The following is a 21,575-nucleotide window of genomic DNA, read 5'->3' as shown; positions in this document are numbered from 1 at the left end:
AATTTTACGAAGGATTTTGGATTGTAAGGATTGAATACGAGAGGAATTCGAAGGTTTAGTGGAGCCCCAAAGCTCAACTCCATATGTCCAGATTGTGCATTAAAGTTAAGCTTGTATTATTATTTTTTCTTAAACAATAAAAGATATATGAAATATTTTTTTAAAAAATACATAAAAGGTGTCTCAGTAAAACTGTACACTTCCCTTAATCTCTACAATTTTTTATTTATTTTTGCTCTCTCATAACAGTGACATGTGGTCTATTGTTTATAAGTACCTAACTCTTGGATTCTTTATGGAGTGGGATACATTTTTACGAATTCTATTATTAAATCAGATACACGACAGAGTAAATCGCCAAAAACCGACAACAATTTTCTACTGTTTGTACCATTCGCTTAAAACTCAAAGGAGCAAAATACTTTAATAATTCAATTTCCAATATCATTCCGTTGTCATAATTGAAGCATTTTTTAAGTTGAGGCTTCTTTAACATGCCCAATTTTTCCTCAAATGGTCGTGAAAACCCAATTTATGATGACGGATTCATAGAAAATTTTATCCTAGCGTAAAACAAAACGACCCCCCCACTCTTAGTCTGGAAATAGTAAAAAAAAAGTAAAATATTGTACGTGGTTTCGGCGATTCACGCCTCCATGGAACATTATAGAAGTACCTAGATATTGAAACTTTAGTAAATCTCAAATATAACATAGCTTCCATTCAAAAAGCTATATTTTGTAAAAGGCTAATGATTGAAACACGCTAAATACCAATAGGTCAGATGTATAAAGAAGTCCAAAAGTCAAAGATAAAAGGAGATTCAGGGAGTATCAATTGCAGCATAATAAAATCCTCATGGAAGAAAGCAATAATTCCCCCACAACACATACCCATCAAGTCATATCTGATAATGAATTCTCATTGGCTGATTATCACAAAGTTATTTATTTTAACCTGTCCATACATGCACAATATTGGAAATTTTCCAATAATATTGAACATGTGTTTCTGGTATTGAAAGGTCGTGCTATATATTGTACGAAATAAATAGATATTTCTTTATTGCCCAATGCTGAAAAATATCGTATGTGAGTAATATTGTGCAATATGGAGTCAGTCAGGGACAACTAGAGGTGTTGAACGTGTCTCCATGGCTCTTAAAACACCGATAAGCAATTCATTCTTGAATTTATATAAGTTTACTATTTTACGCAGATTTTAAATTTTCGCTACTTTTTCGATGTCGCTCGATATAACTAACTTAACTATCCTCTTACCGTTTTAAATGAATATTTCACATATGCAACACAAGTATTAATGTCCTTTTTGTTGCCATAATGGCATTTTAAGGTAAATATGGTGGGTCCGCTGAAGATGTGTTGCTTATAGTACCAGTCTAGCCGATATAGATATACGCTGAGTATTAATAAATCAAATACATAATTAAAAGATAAAATTAAACAACCTATGTAGTGAAACTCAACTTCACCACTCTAGGGTAGCCTGAAAATCTTACTTTTAAAACAGGCACTTATAACTTGTAAGATTGTTCGATATAAGATATATCATAATCTTACTAAATGTACTAAAGTATTTTATTGGTTAATTGTTGCATTTTACTTTTCAGTTATCTGGATCATTTGATAAGTTGTTTATTCTTTTGGTTATGTAATATAATCTTATTATTATGACAAATTAACAAAAGTTAAAGAAAATGTGATATTTTTCATTGTTTTAAGAAAGACATTTTTTTTAGGTAATTTTTAATATTTATTATTTATAATATATTTTATTCTGATCACCGGAACTCAAAAAAAATTATTAAACTCGCATTTTGTAAACGTTTGGTATTTTTGTCATTACAGAGCTACAAAATGTCGATTAATTTTCGTGATGAGAATAGTCTTTGTTAACTTATCAAAACATTATACCTTTAATTACTATATTACTATATAATTGAGCATTTCAATATTACCATGCGAATTATTCCCTCATAATAAGCAGTAATATAATGAGACACTTTCATCTACAGTAGTGCCCATTTATCGGGAATAATGTGGTCAGAGCTATTCCGGATAAGGGAAAATTAATGACAAGAGATTGTATTATCAGTCATTAAAAAAGTTTTTGATCCTGATGACGTTCATTAGTGTAAAGTGAAAAAAAAATACTGAAGTAGACATGTAACTCATATATAAGCGAAGCTAAAGTTATGTTTAAAAGTTTTCAATATTTAATTTAAAATATTTTTCTATGTTTGTTTGGGGCTTGTTTTCTGCTAGTAAAGCTATATGTGGTTATATGGAATTTAAAGCAACCTGGAATAAAACCCTATAGAAATGTTAATACAGTGATTGTTATTATTATTGAAAAAATACATTATTCAAATTTCAGATATGGCTATTTGGAGATGATAATAGCAATTATCTACTTCAAAAAATTTCTTATTAAGAAAATAACCGAGTCGAGTTGTTAAAAAATCCTTCTGTATTCAATCTTCACAAAATCCTGAAAGATCTATTTTATCCCAAGAATAAAATTATTCTTATTTACGCTGGATTATAACTAAAAATTCTATTTGATAAATTGTAGTGATATTTTTGAATGAGGAAGATGCCAGAAGCCATCTTAGGTACCTAGAGCATTATATGTCATGTCTTTATCATTATATATATTTTTTATAATATCTGAACCGTTATTATGATTATTATTAAAAATTTATTTTGGTTTAGATTTTTTTAATGAGATTAATTTTTTATTATTAAGTATCAATCGTAGAGAATTAGAAAAAAAATTTTTTAATATAAAATTACACAAAGTTTTATTTTGTCACTATATATATTTCATATCTTTTCTTTTTTTCTTAGGCGGTAGAGCATAATTTTGATTAAATCACCTTCTGGCACAACCGTTGATCTAGTAACAGAACTTTTTTTACTAAGTACTGCAAACCTTACCCTTCATGGATTGTAGCGATACAAATTTAATTTTTAATATGTTTCTTATTTTTTTAACATCTCAGCTTATTCTCTGGAACATTTTCATATTCACTCAAGTCAATATATTTTCAAACATGCATAATGTGCATTATATTCTTTGTAGTGGTTTTTATTGTTTATCTAATGTATCACTTTCCCTGGAGGCATAAGAGAAGGAAACAACAAACGGTAACATCCCAATTCTGCTTCGCCGACGTTACGCACCAGGCTTTTATCACGGCTGAATCCTAGGCAAGTAAAGTCACTTCTCAGCAAAGAGGAACTCCTCTTAAACGTCGGTTTGCTAAATAACTTAACATACCGATCAAAAGTTACTATAGAATCAAATGTTTAAAAGTTTCTTTTTCTCAACCTGTGATACCTAAATAACTCGAATGCTGCTGATTCATTGGGGCTGAAGAGGGTATTACCTTTCGTTACAGTTGCAATTCCATACCACGACTCTTGATGCGCTTGAAAAGAGGATGGCCATGACATATGAGATAACTATGGATTGCGACAAATCGGTTGTTTCTTTAGGAGTCGTCGACACATATAATCATATATGATCCATACCTATCTTTTACATACTGTGTCGTGGTAATACCATTGTAAATCTCGACCGATAAAAATGATTTTGCTGAATGTTTTAGAAAGCTTGGTGTTGAAAAGAGTAGGACCTAACTTGCGAAGAACAATGACTCGAAAGTTTCTTCCAAGACGAGATGATGTGGAGCTTCAGCTGGTTCTAACCGCTTTGAACCGGACTGAAGAGAACATTACCGCCTTACCTTGCCCCTGAGATCTCCATCAGCCCGGACCAGAGGAGTCCTTAATTACCATTAGCAAAAGGGAACAGATATTGTGGAAGACCAAAATAGATCTCCATCTCATGTCTCTTTACAATATTTAATATTCCATTATTTCTGCCTTTGGAAATTGGAGTTTATTTCATTATTAGTATTATTGTTCATAAAGTTTATTTTAGGGACGTTTTAAAGTTGTCAGTTGTCTCGATTAACTTGTTTGATCCGTGAAAAATTTATTAAAAACATATCATTGATATCTTTAATAGTAGTAGTACGTATGAAAAATAAAAAAAAAAAAGATTTTAGTTTTATATTTAATTGGACGTCTCCCAAATACAGTAGCGTAGACTGAAGTTTCTTTCTCTACGTGCATCCTCCTATAGACGGTCCAAAAGTTGTACGGGTATCTTCAAAGTAACCTCAGTCTATGGTTCAATCCACATAATATGTTTTCCTCATAATAAATAAAAATTTGTTGTTATCAGATGTTATTTTAAAGTCGTTACCCATGCCCTTCTTATTATTTTATTTAGTTAATTTTGATATTTTCAGGTGTAAAAATTTAAATTATTAAAATCATTTTTTCATATAAATAAAATGTTATTCCGATTCAATGTAGTCAATTTGATTATTGTTCTCACCTCATTTTGGTTACACCTTCCAAGAAGGTTTTGAATCTTACACAAAAGTTGCTCCAATACATTTCTTGTACACTTATTAGTCTCATAGCATATGTCAATAAAGCTCACTTCTTCTGGTCTATCAAAAATGTGAAAAAACGAATTTTACTTATATTAAATTGGATGTGGCTGTTAAAATTTAGAAAAAAGATTTCAAGGAACAAACCTACTTTTGAAAAACTAAAATTTGTACACTAACATTCATTGGTATTGACTTGGCCGCAATATTTTTTGTTCGATAGTTTAAAACAAAATAACTACGACCAGTTAAAACTCACTTTTTCTCAACGCCAAAATAACGACTGGAAGAGTACGCCTAGAGCTACGTAGGTCTAGAAAAATATTGTTTCATGAGAGAACCAATTACGGTAAATTATTTTATAAGTGAGTGTAAGAAAGCACACTCATTGACATGATGATCAACACTGCATTTGCAGGTTTTTTTCACACTTTTCAACTGTGGGGATCCCCGTTCCATAGAGTCCTCTAATTCCTTTGGTCGATAAAATAATACTAATAAAAAATTATCGTAGCAGTACTCTAAGGCCATGATATATAAAAAATATATTAAATAATTTTCATGATTTTTGCCAAAATAAATTCACAAGATGTTGATTTCTTGTTGTTCAGACAAAATCATTGATTTAAGAAATACTAATATCTCTGAAACCATTAGACCCATAGATGCCTGACAGCACTCAAATTAAAGCTAGTCTAATGTACTATAAAGTAGTTCATCTTCGTAGGGTAGTAGATATGATATTTGCTTATAGTACAAGAGCTCAAGCGGAGGAAAAAAGCAGTTATCTCACCCCAATTTCTGATTACTTTAATAAAAACTAAGTATTATTAATAGTCAAAATTGTTGAGTCTGCCAAGTATAGATAGGAGGAATAAAAAATGGCGGCTGTTTCATAGCAATAAAAAAAACTAATTTTTCATTTGGAGCTCAATATCTTAAAAAGTAGAAACAATACAAGAAAACCTAAGAGAACGTCATTTACAGAAGAGTAAATTTGCTAAAATATGAGCCCTAATAGAGTTATCTACGTTAAATAGTTTTCGAGATATAGCTTTTTAAAAAGCAACATTTCATAAAAATGTTGTATGGGACGTACTAAAAATATTACTTTTTAATAATACTGTATGATTTTGAAAAAATCGTATCTCAAAAACCATTTGACGTACAGATGTCTATTAGCACTCAAATTAAAGATAGTTTAATGAGCTATAAAGTAGTTTCTGATGTTTATCTTCATAGGAGTAATAATTTACATGTAATTTGCTAAAATAAATTGATTTATAATTGTTCGGACAAATTTTCATTTGCCAAAATTATATTCATATGTAAATATCATAAAAACTACTACCCCTACGAAGATAAGTGTCATAAAGTACTTTATAGTCAGTTAAATTTCCTTTATTTTGAGTGTTGGCAGACATATTTGCGATTTATGGATCTAGAAATATATTTTTTCGAAAATCCAATATTTTATACGAACAGCTAGAAATTAACATTTTGTGAGTTTATTTTGTCAAATATCATAAAAACTACTACTCCTACAAAGGTAAACATAATTAACTATTTGGTAGTAAATTTAACTAGCTTTAATTTGAACACTGGCAGACATCAGTACGTCCAATTGTTTCTGAAATAAAGTTTTTCATAAATTAAACTTATTGTCCGAACAACTATAAATCAATTAATTTTAGTAAATATCATGAAAACTAATATTCCTATGAAGGTAAAGGTCATAAACTTCTTTATAGTCCATTAAACTAGCGATAAGATAAATCGAAGATAAACCTCATAAACTGCTTTATAACATATTCTATAGACAGACCACAATAAAGGAAAAAACCTTGCCTACGTTGATATCTTGGGAACACGTCCATTTCGAAATAAACCTAAACTTATTTCTTCATCAGGTGTATCATTATTCAAGCAAAGCAGATGTTGATTCTTTTATGGGATTTTTGGGGAACAAACTCTCTTTGTAAACTATCGAACAAGAGATTATTCCATGAATTTACCCCACTCCTCTATTATTAGTTATATTGTCTCTTGAACCCGGAACTTGTGCTATGGTTTGAGGAACTTGTAGGAATGTCAAATTAGTGAAGTTAAAGCATTAGCAAAGTTGTGTTCTGTCACCTTGCCCCAACCTCCAACTACCTGGATTAAGATTGATTTATAAGTTTACCTTGGTCTGCTAATTGTATCCTGTTCTGGTTCAAAGATTCATCTATTGTTTGAGTCCGCCATTGTTTCTTTTTTACAAAGAATTATCTATAATAAACTTTAGGATTTATGATAACAAAGTATCAAAAGTAACTGCTATTGCACGGTTTATTACACCGCGGATACAGATATAACGCGGTTCTAGCCCTTTTCTCTTCTTTAAATTGGATGAAAATAAATTCATTTTGTTTCCTCATATTGTCGAACAAATAATCATTAAATGAATGAAGTAAATTGTTGACATAGTTCTAATTTCCTATGTTTTTAGCAAATTTTCATTTTTAATCACGCTTTCTCCAATCGATAAGATGTGGATTGTGTTAAATTGGAGTATATTGAAGGGCGTAAACAATCTATTGAGCCAGAAGTGTTGTGAGTAGTTTCCATTACCTAAAAATTACCCACACGAATAGAGCTTAAAACAATCTAAAATAATTAATACTTAAAACAATAGCAAGAATTAGCCATTTTTTTTCCCAAGATGTTTATATTTTATCTCGGTTTCAAGTTTCGTTTCTCTTGCGGCTCAACTGTATTTATTATTGGCAGAAAATGGGATAATCTATTTTTTAAATTGATATTGTAAAATTTATTTTATATTTAAAATATCCTGAAGTCTAAGCCTCATCCCTCGTCCACTATTTAAATCACTTTAAAAAAAACGCTCAAGCAATGATTCTGGCTAAATACATTCCCTCGATTCATATCATGGCACACCATTTTGATCTATTCTTTATATAAATATACGTTATTTCTTTTATAAGGTTTTTTTTTTCTAACTTTTTCTTTCTCAATTCTCCAAAATTCAACATCATCTTAAAAATAGAAATAAATAATTTATAAAACTACAAAAATATTAAATTCCGACACAAATTTGAAGTATAAACCTATACAAACCAGCAATAATTAATTTATTTTTTGCTATTTACAACTGTGCATTATAATACATTTAGTAAATTTGATCTCAGTTAAATTGGAGTGTTACAGGCGTGTAGAGAAACTACCCAATGGTAGCACTCTACAATAGTTAATTTAAAAAAAAAGTTTTATTCATGGTTGGCTTCTCGACTCTAAGTCTGCTTTTTGGCATTATAGCAGTACCGGAGAAAGATTTCCGTGGATGAAGAAATCGGAAAAATTAGGATACCGAAGAAGACAGGTCCTTCAGTCCGAAAAAAAATTCCTAGTGAAGAAGAATTCTCATTCATCTCAGAATTCTCGGCTGGAGGCTAGAAGTCAAACAAGTGTTCCAAAACGTATAAATGCTCCAAGTACCGTTCCAGTCAAATTCAATAACTGCAATCATGGAAACAACAGTTCAAGCAATCCTGATGTACGACTTGCAAAACCTGATTGTGATCCGTACTTCAAGCGAAATTCGGAAGAAAATATATTTTTAAAAATGATTTCTACTGGCATGAGAATATATCTTGCAAACCAATAAGAGCTGCAAAAATAGTTTTGTTACTTAAATGTAGCAATTTCCCGTATCACACTTTCACTCCGAAACGCTCCCCAAAAAATTCCTGTTACTTCATAGAAGATATAATAGAAGGCTTCTATAAAATAAAACATGCGTTCGAAGACATCAAAATTATACTAGATTTACAACGTCTTTAAAAAAGAGTTCAAGATGGGTTGAAATGGGAAATACTCCCTATCATAACAACGACTTCAGGAACAAAAATAGAGGACATCAGAGAAGTCCGCGCAATAAACCGAGTACAATTTACTGTAGTCGTTTTTAAAGAAGATAAAGAAATTCCTCAATGCCATAAGTGTCAAGGGTTTAGCTATACTAAAAACCACAGTGACCGGAAAATTGTATGCGTTCGTTGTTAGAGCCCGTATGTCCAAGTAAGTCCTAAATGCAGAAATTGCAAGGGGCATCGCATCGCATTGCATCATCCCGGCTATGTGAGAAGAGACTACATATCGAAAAGAACAGGTAAAATCTAAAAGAACGCAACCATTCGCAACACCAACGCTTGAACTCCCTCACACCACAGATAACATCAAACCAACTACAGGACCTATGCTGATACCGCTGCAGAAGAAAATCAAGAGGCATTATGGATGGAGAAGTTCACGCAAATGATGGTTGGATTTACGAGTAATATCACTTAAGTAATTAAAACAGTTATTAACCTTTTGAACTCAAAATGATCAACTGACTGAAAATCATAAATTTCAACACCTTGGAAATTGTTGAAACAAGATTGGAGAAATCGAAAGTCCCATTATACTGAATCAGCCTGATTTGTTTGGTTGTCATGATCTGATCAGATTGAAAGACTATATTCTTTGTATAAATAGTTTCTCCTTAGTCTAGTATTATTCGACACATTCGAAGGTGTTCTCATAGTCATTCGCTGTGGCATCGCGTGGAAGAGATTGCCCCCACCAATCTGCAACACCTGAAATAAGATTCATCTAGTTTCCGTTCAGGAACAATTCCAGCAACCTTCCCGGATAACTGCATTGTACCGACGTCCCAATAGTTCATTAAACGAGGTCAAAAGTTTACTCCAAGAAAATTAACCATTGGGTAATCTGAGACACAAACGTACACTATAGTTTGAGGAGTAATATCAAAACAGGAGAATACATTTTCAAAACATCCTTCTCAGTTTACTCTTACTTTACTCTGCAAGTCACACATGGCAATGGTGGCAAAAACTGATTTATAATTACATCATAGTTTCAATTTTAATGTTAGTTTGATACCAAAAGAAAATCCGTTGATTTACAAAAATAATTAAATGTTTTCTTTTTTTTTTGTTAAGTAAAATGTGCACCAGGTTATGATTAAATGAAAATTGCATCTAAAAAATATTCACCAACAATAAATCAAGCAATAAAATTTAAACTGGAAGATTAATACCAACCGTTTAATATTAATACGATAATAATAAGATTAATACCAATACCCACCGTCACTTTGTTTTTGACTGCCGTCAAAACAGGTTGGCATTCTGTCTCATCATTTGATTTGTATATTTTTCTTTTTTCATCTCTTTATTTGTACTTTCTTTAATATTTCTTCTCTTATCTATCTGTTACTATTACCCTTTTCATTTACTATTTACAACCTTTAATTTTTCTTATTATATCTTACTTTTTTACCCCTGTTATTGTTTTTTTCTTTTTTTTTCCTTTTTGTAACTATAGTGTTTGTATCTTTTTTACCCCTGACAAAGCCCGGCAACGTGGGGCGAAATGTTGGCTCAATAAAATAGTATAATTATCTACTATTTGAGTTTTTTTTTACCGCACCCGGACCTTATTCCATTAATAAAATTTAAAGTTTGAAATTTTAGATCATGTATTAATATGACTGTAGGTTTAAATTCGGTTTAGATTCGATAAAGAAAACGAAAAATCCAAATGAACGAAGAAAACAGTGACACAAGACTACTCTCTTGGCACTTTTCATAAATAAATTGACTATATTAAAACGCATTACTTAATACTTATGATATTTAAAAAAGTTTTTTTAATTGAAACCACATATGCAATAAGGAACGCAATATTTTTCTGTTTTATAAGCAATATTGATAATTTCTTCATTACACATCAAAGACCCAAGCTCTATCTTCATCTGATAGTGACGCGGAGGAATGCTGGGTCTTGTGTTATGTTGTGAAATGAAAATTCTGTACAAAATTAGCGATTTAGCTTATGAAAAAAAATATTGCAAAGATATTATCCACTCCTTATTGCGTATGTGTGTACCATTACCCCCACGGATGAAGATATATTACAAATGTAAAATTTTTAGAAAATAAAAATTTCTTAATTTTCTTTTTTTATATACATTATCAATCCAATCATCTGAGAAGTCAAACTATTGACCAAGAATCTTGGCTTTCAAGGCTACAAGGCAAATATAAGCACTTAAAACATTTTATTTGTAAAAGGAATCTATTTAAATAAAAATGTCTATATTCTTATTATATATAAGCTCTTTCAATCATTTTTTCAAATCAACTACCTTTATGAGTTCATTATCATGGAAAATAATAAAATGTGATAAAAAATACACTATAAAAATATATTATAAAATATATTTCGAAAGAAATCCTACTGTTTTTTTATATAATATTGATTATTAAAAGAGATTGCATTTTGTACAAATACGGAAACCCAATGAGAATACAATATTATTGTGGCATTGAGATTATATGATAATGGATCAGCTGCGTAGAAAGAGCTGACTGAATTAAAAGAATTTTCTGACAGAAATTTCTAATTGAATATTAAAAATTAAAATCTGTACCACTACAACCAATGAAGGGTGAGGGGTTCAGTACTTTTTAAATAAGTACTGTTACTAGACCAACGGTTGTGCAAGGAGCTGATTTGGTTAGAATCACGCTCGACCGCCAGATTTTTACCCAATTAAGGGTACCCTATTTGGCTGGGAGGTCCCCAGGAGGACTCCAGAACCCACAGACTCATGGCTACAGTGTAACCAAAAATTTACTATTTTTAACAAAAAAAATATATATATCTAATAATTTATTAAAGGGTGTATTTGTCCGCACTTATTGGCCTTTTAGAAAGAAGCGGCAGACGAAATCCGTTACAAAATAAATATTATAGGCTGATATCCATAGATGTGTTGTTGTAGCCATCCGCTATATAGAACAAATCAACATAAGAAGTCATGAACTGTGTAAGAATTTTGTAATAATTGCCAAAAAAAAGACTTTTGTACGTCATGAAAACTGAAGTTCAAAAACGAAATAAATAAATATTTCTACGAAAAATTATTTTATTATTACATAAGTCATTTACTAAACTAACTTCCAAGCAATTTTATAATGAATTATTGTACTATTTGCTGCAAATGTTATAGTAGGCTTATTTTTCATAACAATATAATAATAAACATAGGATTATTAGTGCTATCATAAGTATTCTTGTTTGATTTGTTTCGGTTATAAATTCATGGGCGCTTCATTGTCGAGTCACTGAAAAGTTTATTACAGTAATCCTTGAATTTTAATTTTAATTTAAATTCAGCAATTTTATTTATATAGTGTCCCCGATTTTATGACTGATTATTTTATAATCGAAGAAATTATGAAACTAGGCCTGTAAAACATAATTCCAAATTACACTACTAAATTTCAATTTTTTTTTTCAGCATATTATTATATTGTTAGATTTGATGTACTACAATATTGACTTTTACAGTTTTTTGTTATCACAATTTTTCTTATTTATTTATTTTTCTTAAAAGTATATTTTTATTTATATTACGTTTTACAATTATCATTATTTGATGAATGATGTGCTCATTAATGAAAAACAATTTTTTTTCTTTTGTTGCAGATCGTTGTTCCCCTTCCCCGGACTGATCGTCGAGTTGTGATCGCTCTCGGCAGATGGCAGGAGAGGGAGCGCACCATTCCGTGCAAGCGCACGTCAAGAAGAGACAGCAACACAAATTATAACCCCACATTCAATATTTTCATTCATAAATATCCGCCATTTATTTTTTTATTTGACGTACCATACGTATGAAAGAGTTTATTTTATAAGCGGTATAGGGAAATTATTTTTCTACCATGTTGAGGCTGTGATAGGTTTAGTTATGAGTGGATCGGACCTATAAGTTGTTGCGTGTAGCTGTGAGTGAAAAAGATCCGAGAAGATGGAGGAGATGTCAGGGGATGTGGTGTGGCTAGTCGTGGTGAGCTTCTTGGTGGCCTTCGTCCTGGCATTCGGGATTGGTGCGAACGATGTAGCCAACTCCTTCGGTACCTCCGTGGGCTCCAAAGTGCTCTCCGTGAAGGCTGCATGTATCCTCGCCACCTTCTTCGAGATGGCGGGAGCTATACTCATCGGTGAGTCTTTAGAAATTAATCTAATATAACTTATTTATTTTTCTATTCCTATATCAAGGATCAACAAGATCAACCGCACATCGCTAAACTCTTGTGGTACGAACTATTTAAGGTAAATGGAGTAGAGACGAGAAGATGCAAGAAGGGTACATCCATTGTCTCTTATTTTCTTAAATGTTCTCCATTTTATTTAACGTCTTTTTTAAAGAGTTTTACGCGCTAAACCCTCAAAACGTATTAAATCCAATATTATTTACACTCAATGTTGGGTTGAAATTTTTTTTTTAAATTTAGATTTAGTGAAATATTGATATTTTTAATAATGTTTTCAACTTAAAATTTATAAAGAATAAGAAGGAATGAAGACAGCCGCTTAAAACACTAAATGGACTTTTGGAATACTCCTAGAATTTTCGGAAAATATGGCAATACTTATAAAAAGTAAATCTTCAAAAATAAATAAAATTCGTTTTTTTTTTAAATTGTTTTATATTAAAGTTTAAAAAATTAAAATAAGGATATTTTCCCCTAGTACGTGGTTTTTGTTCTTATTTATTTTATTTTCAAGGAAAGAAACCCTCACTACATCTCATCTACTTTATTCCAGCCTCTCCACTATTCAGTCTATCTTAATTACTTCCTGTCCCACATTTTCCTTTTAAGGGATTATTTCATATTACATTTAGTATTATTTATTTTATTTATTTATTATTATTATTTTAAAATATCCATATACATTTTATTCTCTTGCATGTTGGACTGTACGTTCACGGAATACATGGAATGTGTTAATTGCATTTTTTAATTTCCCTTGTAAAATAGGAGAATTTATGGCATATTTTTACAGTTTTTTACATATTAAAATTATTAATATTTTCGTATTTCAAAAGTATCTAACTATTAAAGTGTATACTTTTTACTTATTGATTTTTTTTTACTTTTTTAAAAGACTTTTTAAAATCCATCCATTGTGATTTTGGTGCCTGAACGCACTGGACTACAAGTATCTTCTCCTATATTTGGTACACGTAGTTGCTTAATGCCCATTATTTGTAATTTTTAAATCCCATGGGTGTGTATGATTTGATATAATGATGTTAAGCATGATTTGTTAAAAAAACTATGAGTGATGAAATTAGGTCTCAGAATTACGGGAAAATTGAATAGATAATTCTGGTTATTTGGTTTTCTCGAAAATATGAGAAAAACGAAATGATACCTCTAGGCATACCTGTAATATGAACTAAATAATCTACAAAAAGTTGAATTTAGTTTCACAGTCAAAATTATGGCCATCAATATTAAATATATATAAATGTAGAAAATATTAGGTGTAACATTTTCAACTATACACACACAGTGCACAATAGAATCAATACCTTATAATACCCCTGGTAGTAAAAGGATGCATAACATCAACCTAAACATTTTTGCATGTACCCTACTTTCCTTTTCCTTATTAATGGAGGGTGCGAAAAAAAAAAAAAAAAAAAAAAAAAAAAAAAAAAAAAAAGGTGTAACATTGATATAACTTGATTTATCAAAGAACAAAATTATTTTCTTGTAATCAAATATAAAAAAGTAATGGAAACATTTTTTTTTCTTTGAAATGCAGAAATCTGGAAATAATTGTACATAAAATTAAGAAGAATAGTCTTTGAAATATGTTTTTCCTATGTTTAACAATATTGAGAGAAGAGAAAAACATTTTATTAAAAATGTCGTGCTAACCAACTTCATTGGGTTGGTTTAAACAAAGCATACTTATGACTTGCGAAGTACGATTTTTTTATAATCCTAGTAATATAAATAGTCAAAGCATAATTATTTTTATAATTATGAAATTTTCTGCTTTATGTACTAAAGTTAAACATGATTTGTTTTTTCCTTTTTATTATTTATTATTTCTTCCCTTACACACTCTAATTTTTTTTTTATAACTTTTTATCTTTCTTTAAATTTGTTGAGCTTTTTGCATTATTTTTTTATTTATTTAATGTAATTTACAACTGTACAAATAATAAATACAATAAGTAAATATGTGGAATGTTTCATTTATAGCTGAAAATCTTGGGAAGGAACCATGCGTTGGTGGTACTTCAAGCATTAATTTAAATCAGAAGGTCCCGTGGCCATCTTCTTTTCAGACGCCTCAGAGGATTATTAGGAATAGTTAAGAATGAGAGATTAAGAACTAATGGCTTAGGACGAATAAGGAGCTTAGAATGAAAAGACGCATATCTGTTTTGGGCTAAATCTGCAACGAATAGAGTGTTAAGGTCTTTGTGGATGAGTTTATTTGTAACGTAATAAGGAGCATCAAAGATTTTACGTAGGATTTTGGATTGTAAGGATTGGATGCGGGAGGAATTTGATGGTTTGGTAGAGCCCCAAGGTTAAATTCCATATGTCCAAATTGGTCTGATTATCGTAGTGTATAATAATTTTTTGTAGTGAATGGGAAGTTTAGAGTGTTTGTCAAGTAGGTGTTGTAGCAATCGAAATCTACGAACAGTTTCTTGTCGTTTCAGTCTTGTATGTTGATTCAAAGTAAGTCTCTTGTCAGGATGGAGTCCTAAGTATCGAATCTGTTCAGAAGGCGTTAGTGGGCATTATTTTAATTCTAAAATGTTCTCTCTTTTTTTCATCACGCATAAAAGTAAATTTAAGTTTAACGTATAGAAATTTTATAAACATTTCAAATATAGTAAAATATATATATATATATATATATTACGTCCCCATTCGAAATCTAATAATTTTAAAAAAATAGATTTTTGAACATATATTTACCGGCTGATGGCAGTTACTTCACTTAGAATCGTGGCCCGCTTTGAGTAGGCTGTTAGTGTGGAGAATTCTATACCTACTTCTTCAGTGTCAACATTCCTTCTCCTTTTTTTTCATCAGGCACCTTCTAAATAAAATTATTGAATTGACTATTGTAAGGTACAGCAGGGTGTCAAATATCCGTATACACCATTTTCTTGATTTCAGCCGTATTCTATATAGTCAAACATGGTTATCGATAGTATGAAGTATTCTTTGGTTTTACGATTTTAATAAAATGTGTTTAGCGTCCATTGTGAAAAGCTGTCAAACCAAGTGCACAGAAGTGTCCAAAGGAAACAAAATAAAACATGTGAAAATTATTAGTTATAAAATATTTTGAAAAGCTAATGATATGCATCCGATCTCTATGACATTTGCTGAATAATAATTTTTTTTTTAGTAATATTAACCGCTTTTTAAATGTGATTTCTTCAATTCAAGACAGCTGGTTTTGTGTACAAAACATCGTCTCTAGGTTCATCTGGTCAAAGGTCAACTTCAACAGTTCCTTTGTAGAATATTGTTGACTAGAGGTAATTTATAATAGTTCTACTAAATCTTAACCTTGGGGGAGGGGTTAAAATACCTTTAGGACAAAGGGAAATAATAATGGATGGAATTTCTTATTCTGCATTTGAAATGCAAAACTTTAAATACTTTTAAATAGATGCCCAATATTGAAATTTTATTTATGGAAATATTCAGATATTCGTGTCGAAAGAGCGATAACTAATAAATTAGATGGTGAGGATTTGCCATAAACCGTCTTTTAAATTATTCATTAAAGTAAAAAAGATTTTAGTTTCGCGATTTAATTATTTTTTTAAATAAGGCACTTTTATTCACCTTTGTCAGTGTTTATTATAATAAAAAGAGGTTCTTTACTAACGGATTAAATTTATCTAATTTCTTTATTTTCTACCATTATTTTGTAAATGAAACTTCAAACTTTATAAAAAGAAATTTGTATTTTACAAGTGATAAAGATTAAGAATACAAATCTGTATCTCCGAGGTAACAGATATATTAAAAAGAGATCCAACAAGTTGAAAATTAGATTATGTTTATGACGAGAAGATGATGGGGTGGTGGTCAGCGAAGAACACAAACAAGTAAAAACTAATTTATTAGTGCCGAGATTAACCAATTAAAATCAAATGGTTCATGGAAAATTAAATTTGTTCATATTAACTTCTACTCATTCTCGTTATTAATATATTTTGCTACTTATTATCTCTTAAACAATGAAATTTATTAATTTTTTTAGAAGAAGTTGATCTGGACACCCGTTAAGAGGAACCAAAGTTGTTTTCAATTACTTATCAATTGCCAAAAACATTTCGACTCACGATGTAGGTTGTCTAATAAAGGAAAATAATGCTTAGTCTAATAGAAATTAAACTTTCTTCAAAATGTATTAAAACAGAAATTGTTATTCAATATAACTCTCGACCAATATAATTTTTAATTGATTTTTTTTTTTACCAGTGGAACGTTGTGTTCACGTTCCATTAATTCCATGACGTATCCTTTGCCCATAGCCAGACTATATACCACCTTAACTGGATTGATATCAACACCTTATAATGCCACAAGGCAAAGGGAGAAGACTCCCTTAGTAAAAGTATATATAATACATGTTATGTGTATGTATGAAGTACTAATTCTATTTTAAATAGATGTGTAAAAAACATAAAAAAATGAAATAATTTTTAATTGATTTAAAATTAATATTTTATTGAAAAGGTGTTAAAAATTAAAAAAAAATAGACCATAAAGAATAAAGTTTGGAAAATTATTACCACAAATGAGGGAAAAGTTACTGGAACAAAATATTTCAAGTGCAATTTCACACGGAGTCGCATTTTCGGATACGTCTACTAAGGAAGAGACTAATAATTAAAACTGAGACTTGCTTTTTTTTCAACTTATCAAAACACTTACCTTTTATTTCGAGAAGAAACAATCGATAATTAATATTAAAAGCAATGTTGTTTAACACAGGAAGAGAAAGACAAATACGAGAAAACTTAGGATTATTTGCCAACTCAATTTGCAACCATCAATAGGAAGATTATCTTTGCGTTTTCCCCTCCCAGACCTTTCGTCCCTTTCACTACCACTGTTGTGCCACACTCAGCAACGCGAAACGTTTAACGTAATTGGAATAATTTTGAATTCGAACCTCGACTTGGAATTGAAGTTGTGAGCCCTTGGCTTGGTAGAACAGAGCGTAGTCAGAAGGTTGCAAGCTCCAATTTCGTAGATGGGATTGGAGATATTTATGTCCCGTGAGAAGTTTGAAATTGGTAAAAAAAATCTTTCCTTCGTAGCTAAGTCCACGAACAATACTTTTTTAACGAGCCCTTCCCGTGTTTTTCCTTGTATGGATGATATAAAGTTTTAAATCGTGTATTTATGCATCTGAATTTCCAGTTTTAATATTATATCAGCTATGGTGTTCTCAAAGAAAAAAAATTGTAAATTTTTTGGTTCACTTTACATTTATTGGTACATTTCACATTGGGTTGAAACCAAAATGTGAAAGGAAAAAAGAAGTGAAGGAAAAGAAAAAAAAGAGAGAAAGGGAAAAGGAGGGAAAAAACATGAAAAAGAGAAAAAGAAAGAGGAAGAAAAGAAGGAGAAAAGGGAGAGGAAGATAAAAGATGAAAGAAAAAGAGATAAAACAAAAAATAATGAAGAAATAAAAAAAAAAATCATGTTCTTATGTTATATATTAGTAATGTTTATAATTATTATTGTATACCTGGCTAGGCTTACTTATTGTAAGAATAAAAATATTGTCTGATTAGACTAAAATATGTATGCTGTGTAAGGCAGCACAACTTACTATTTTAATAAAGTTTTTCCTCCTCAGCAATGTGTTTAATTATATAGTAAAGAACATTTTTCTATCATATAAAACACCAATTTTTTTGTTTTAATTAACAATAAATACGTATAAAATAATAATATACATATAAGATAATAATAAATTTTTAAAAAAAAGTGAACAAAGTGTTAAAACTATTTAAAAAAAAAAAGAATTTTATTTGGTTTCAGTAAACTAAAATAAAATAAAAGTAACATTAAAAAATAAATAAATATATAAGAGAAAGCATAAATTCATTATTTATATAAAACAAGATCACAGAATTAGTGAAAAAAATACTTTTTTCATGATCCTTAGAGCAATACTTTAATATCTTCTAAGAGATAATTTAAAAATTATGTCCTTATTTTGGTAAATATAGTAGTTACAGGGAAACATATATGGGTAACCAAGAATACTGACCAACGTTAATCTAGTTAAAATTAAAAGGATTTTTTTTAATTTTATCTCTAGGTCAAAATTAAAAAACAATAGTGTTCGATTTATAAATTTATATCTTGAACGTTTCGGGCTATTGCTTCCCAATCTTCAGCATCTAATCTCACAATATTATTGGATGAGTCACAGTTTTAATATATAGAACATTCTTAACGAAGTATAAAATTCAGAATAGTCCTAATTGATCATACATCATTAAGAGTGTTACAATAATACTTCAGGTGCTAAAGAGGGAAATGCAGAATCCACAAAACATTCGAAGCCTAGATATATAAATCAAACAATATTGTGTTTTAAGTGAAAAAGATGGGGGGGGGGGTGCGGTCAGCAAAAAATCACAAATAAACAAAAAATTATTTTTCGAAAACAAAAAAAAAACCTTTTGACCTGAGTTTCAGGTCAGTTTTTCTCTGAAGTTTCAGGACTTCAGGTCACTTATTAATCTACAGTCGACTATCTAAACCTCACTATTGTTTTAATTGTTAGCTAAAGGAAAGATAAAAAACAAAACAAGAAATTGTAATACGAAAGTACAGAAGTTGAAACAAATTAATATTTTGTAAATTTAAAATCGAAATCCTCCAGACATTTTATTTCTGATTCTGGAAATCCGGTTTTATCTGAATTCCACTGATAATCCTCCCGAAGGCCAATAATACCGAAATGCATTTTCGATTATCTGCCATTACGAAATCATGGTTTTCGTAATGCGAAGTAGTTAGGAAGAGAACCATGCCATTTAAGGGGTTTCCACAAAATGAGCAACGAATTAATATTTGGCAGTTGTTTTAACAACGTGTCATCATTATCAGGAAATAATTTCTTTAAGTGCTCTGTTATCGTAAACAAAACCAATGTGGTCAAGATGGCGAATTTCATCATTATAATCGACATATAACCAGCGCTCGGATTGTCCTTAGCTGTACCTGCTAAGTTTGATGAGCATTATAAATAATTCAGAATCTTCACTCATTTCAGTTGAGAAGAATTTTCTGAACAGTAGCTGTTGTTTACTGTCGTATTTGCCCCCGGAAATAATAGAGCTGTGAGCTATGTGGAAGGTCATTAGAGGGCCGTGCATTTTATTTCCGTTTCAAAATCGATAGAATACGATTTTAGTGGTTGAGATTTTATTTATTATACTAATTACAAGAGGCTGGATTCTCGTGCAATTTCATCTTTTTGTTCTCTAGCGTCAAATTTCGCCTAAGCTTGACAGAAATTCAAATCATGGGAAAGACATTAGTTTTTGAGTTTTTTCTTCACTTACACATTTTGGGAATTTTGGTTTCATACAACTTGATGGTTGAACTAGATTTCTCATGTTATGCACATATAGGTGTATATATGCCAATATTGTTTCATTTTATTATTTTTATTATTTAATTTATAGTTTAAAATTGACCAATTTGAGTTAAAGCAATACATTGATTAAAACATGAAGAGTCAAATTCAACCTTAAAAAAAAGTTTTCTTGGAATAGTATTAACTAGTGCTTTCGGATAACTATTAAAAAGTCTCTCTTGAATAAGCTTGTTATAGTGAATGTTCAGCATTATCCTTTAATAATATTTTAACTCAGATCCCCAGTCCTTTTACTCTCCCGCCTGACTTTGTTGTGACTTGTGGGAATTTATTTTTATATTATTATATGTCTATTGTCAGTTAACAATGAACCTTACATTGTACCCCAAACCTTCCAATCCCACATCACCACTCTTGAAGAATAGAGTCAAAAATGGAGGATTAAAATAAATTCCAATAAATCCCACCAAATCATATTTACCCTTGTTGTAAACCCATGACCTCTTGCCTCACAGTATTCTTTAATAATTCTCCACTTATTCCTGTCAAACAGATCCGTTACTTAGGACTAAATCTAAACAAACGACTGACATGGAATCCTCATACAAAACTGAAAAGACAGGAAACTGCCCGTCGATTCCGACTATTACAACATTTACTAGACAAATGGTCTAAACTGCCAATCCATTACAAACGACTGATCTACAAGACTATTGTAAGGCCTATCTGGATATACGGAGTTGAGCTTTGGGGCTACACTAAACCCTCAAATTCAGAAGAAAAAGATATTTTCCTCTAGAAATGTTATTGGAGTTCTATCAATCGGTAGATTCTTCACATGTTTGTATCATGTCATAATATCACTTACAGCAAATTTACTTGTTGTATATATTTTATACAGTTGTAAATAACAATAAATAAATTAGTTTAAAAAAAATATTATATTGTATGACAATATTATAAATTTAAATAAAAATTAAACAAAAATCAATAAGTTTTCATCAATATGAATATACCAGTATATTTTTAATCAAACTTGTAATTTTTTTTTCTACATCGACTTACTACTTAGTTTTTTAGTTAATAGTATGTTCGTATAGTAGTATATTGTAAATATGAAATTGAAAAAATAAAAGGAAGAGGAGAAATTAAAAAGGTAATTTTATTGGGAATACTATTTTTAAACATTCCTTTCTACAAAGAGCCTTACATATTTATCTAAAACTTGAAATTATTGTAGTACTAAGAAATTGAGAAATTAATTCCCAGCCTTCATAATATAATTATAAAATCACTCGAAACAATTAACTTTCTTGTAGCTGTTCAACAATGGACAAAATTTTCAGTTTTTAATAAGATTTGTTTGATTTGATTATAACAAGGTTTAGTTTTCTATGTATTAATATTATGAATTTAATTAATACAGTTGATTATTGCAGGATTTGGGAGTTTTATACACATTTTGAGTTTTTACTGCACAAAAATCCGGTCTTCATTTATGAGTAAGGTTCAGGAGAAGCCTGATGTTGCGAGAAATATA

At 30.1% G+C, this 21,575-nt stretch overlaps 1 protein-coding gene across 2 annotated transcripts in view; it reads left to right on the top strand.

Annotated features, from left to right (window-relative positions):
• Positions 1–21,575, top strand: part of NaPi-III (Na[+]-dependent inorganic phosphate cotransporter type III) — a 125,907-nt gene that overhangs the window by 88,724 nt on the left and 15,608 nt on the right. For both annotated transcript variants that reach the window (XM_014432650.3, XM_014432649.3), the window contains exon 3: positions 12,053–12,567. In XM_014432650.3, coding sequence (XP_014288136.1) covers positions 12,375–12,567 — 193 coding nt within the window. In that variant the 5' untranslated portion in view covers positions 12,053–12,374. The remainder of the gene's footprint in view (positions 1–12,052; positions 12,568–21,575) is intronic.

Source organism: Halyomorpha halys, unplaced genomic scaffold (genome assembly GCF_000696795.3).
Source record: "Halyomorpha halys isolate HHAL.00 unplaced genomic scaffold, Hhal_1.1 Scaffold1092.1, whole genome shotgun sequence".
In the NCBI taxonomy this organism is placed as follows: Eukaryota; Metazoa; Arthropoda; class Insecta; order Hemiptera; family Pentatomidae; genus Halyomorpha; species Halyomorpha halys.
Note: the sequence above shows the minus strand (reverse complement) of the source record. Positions and strands in the feature narration are given on the sequence as shown.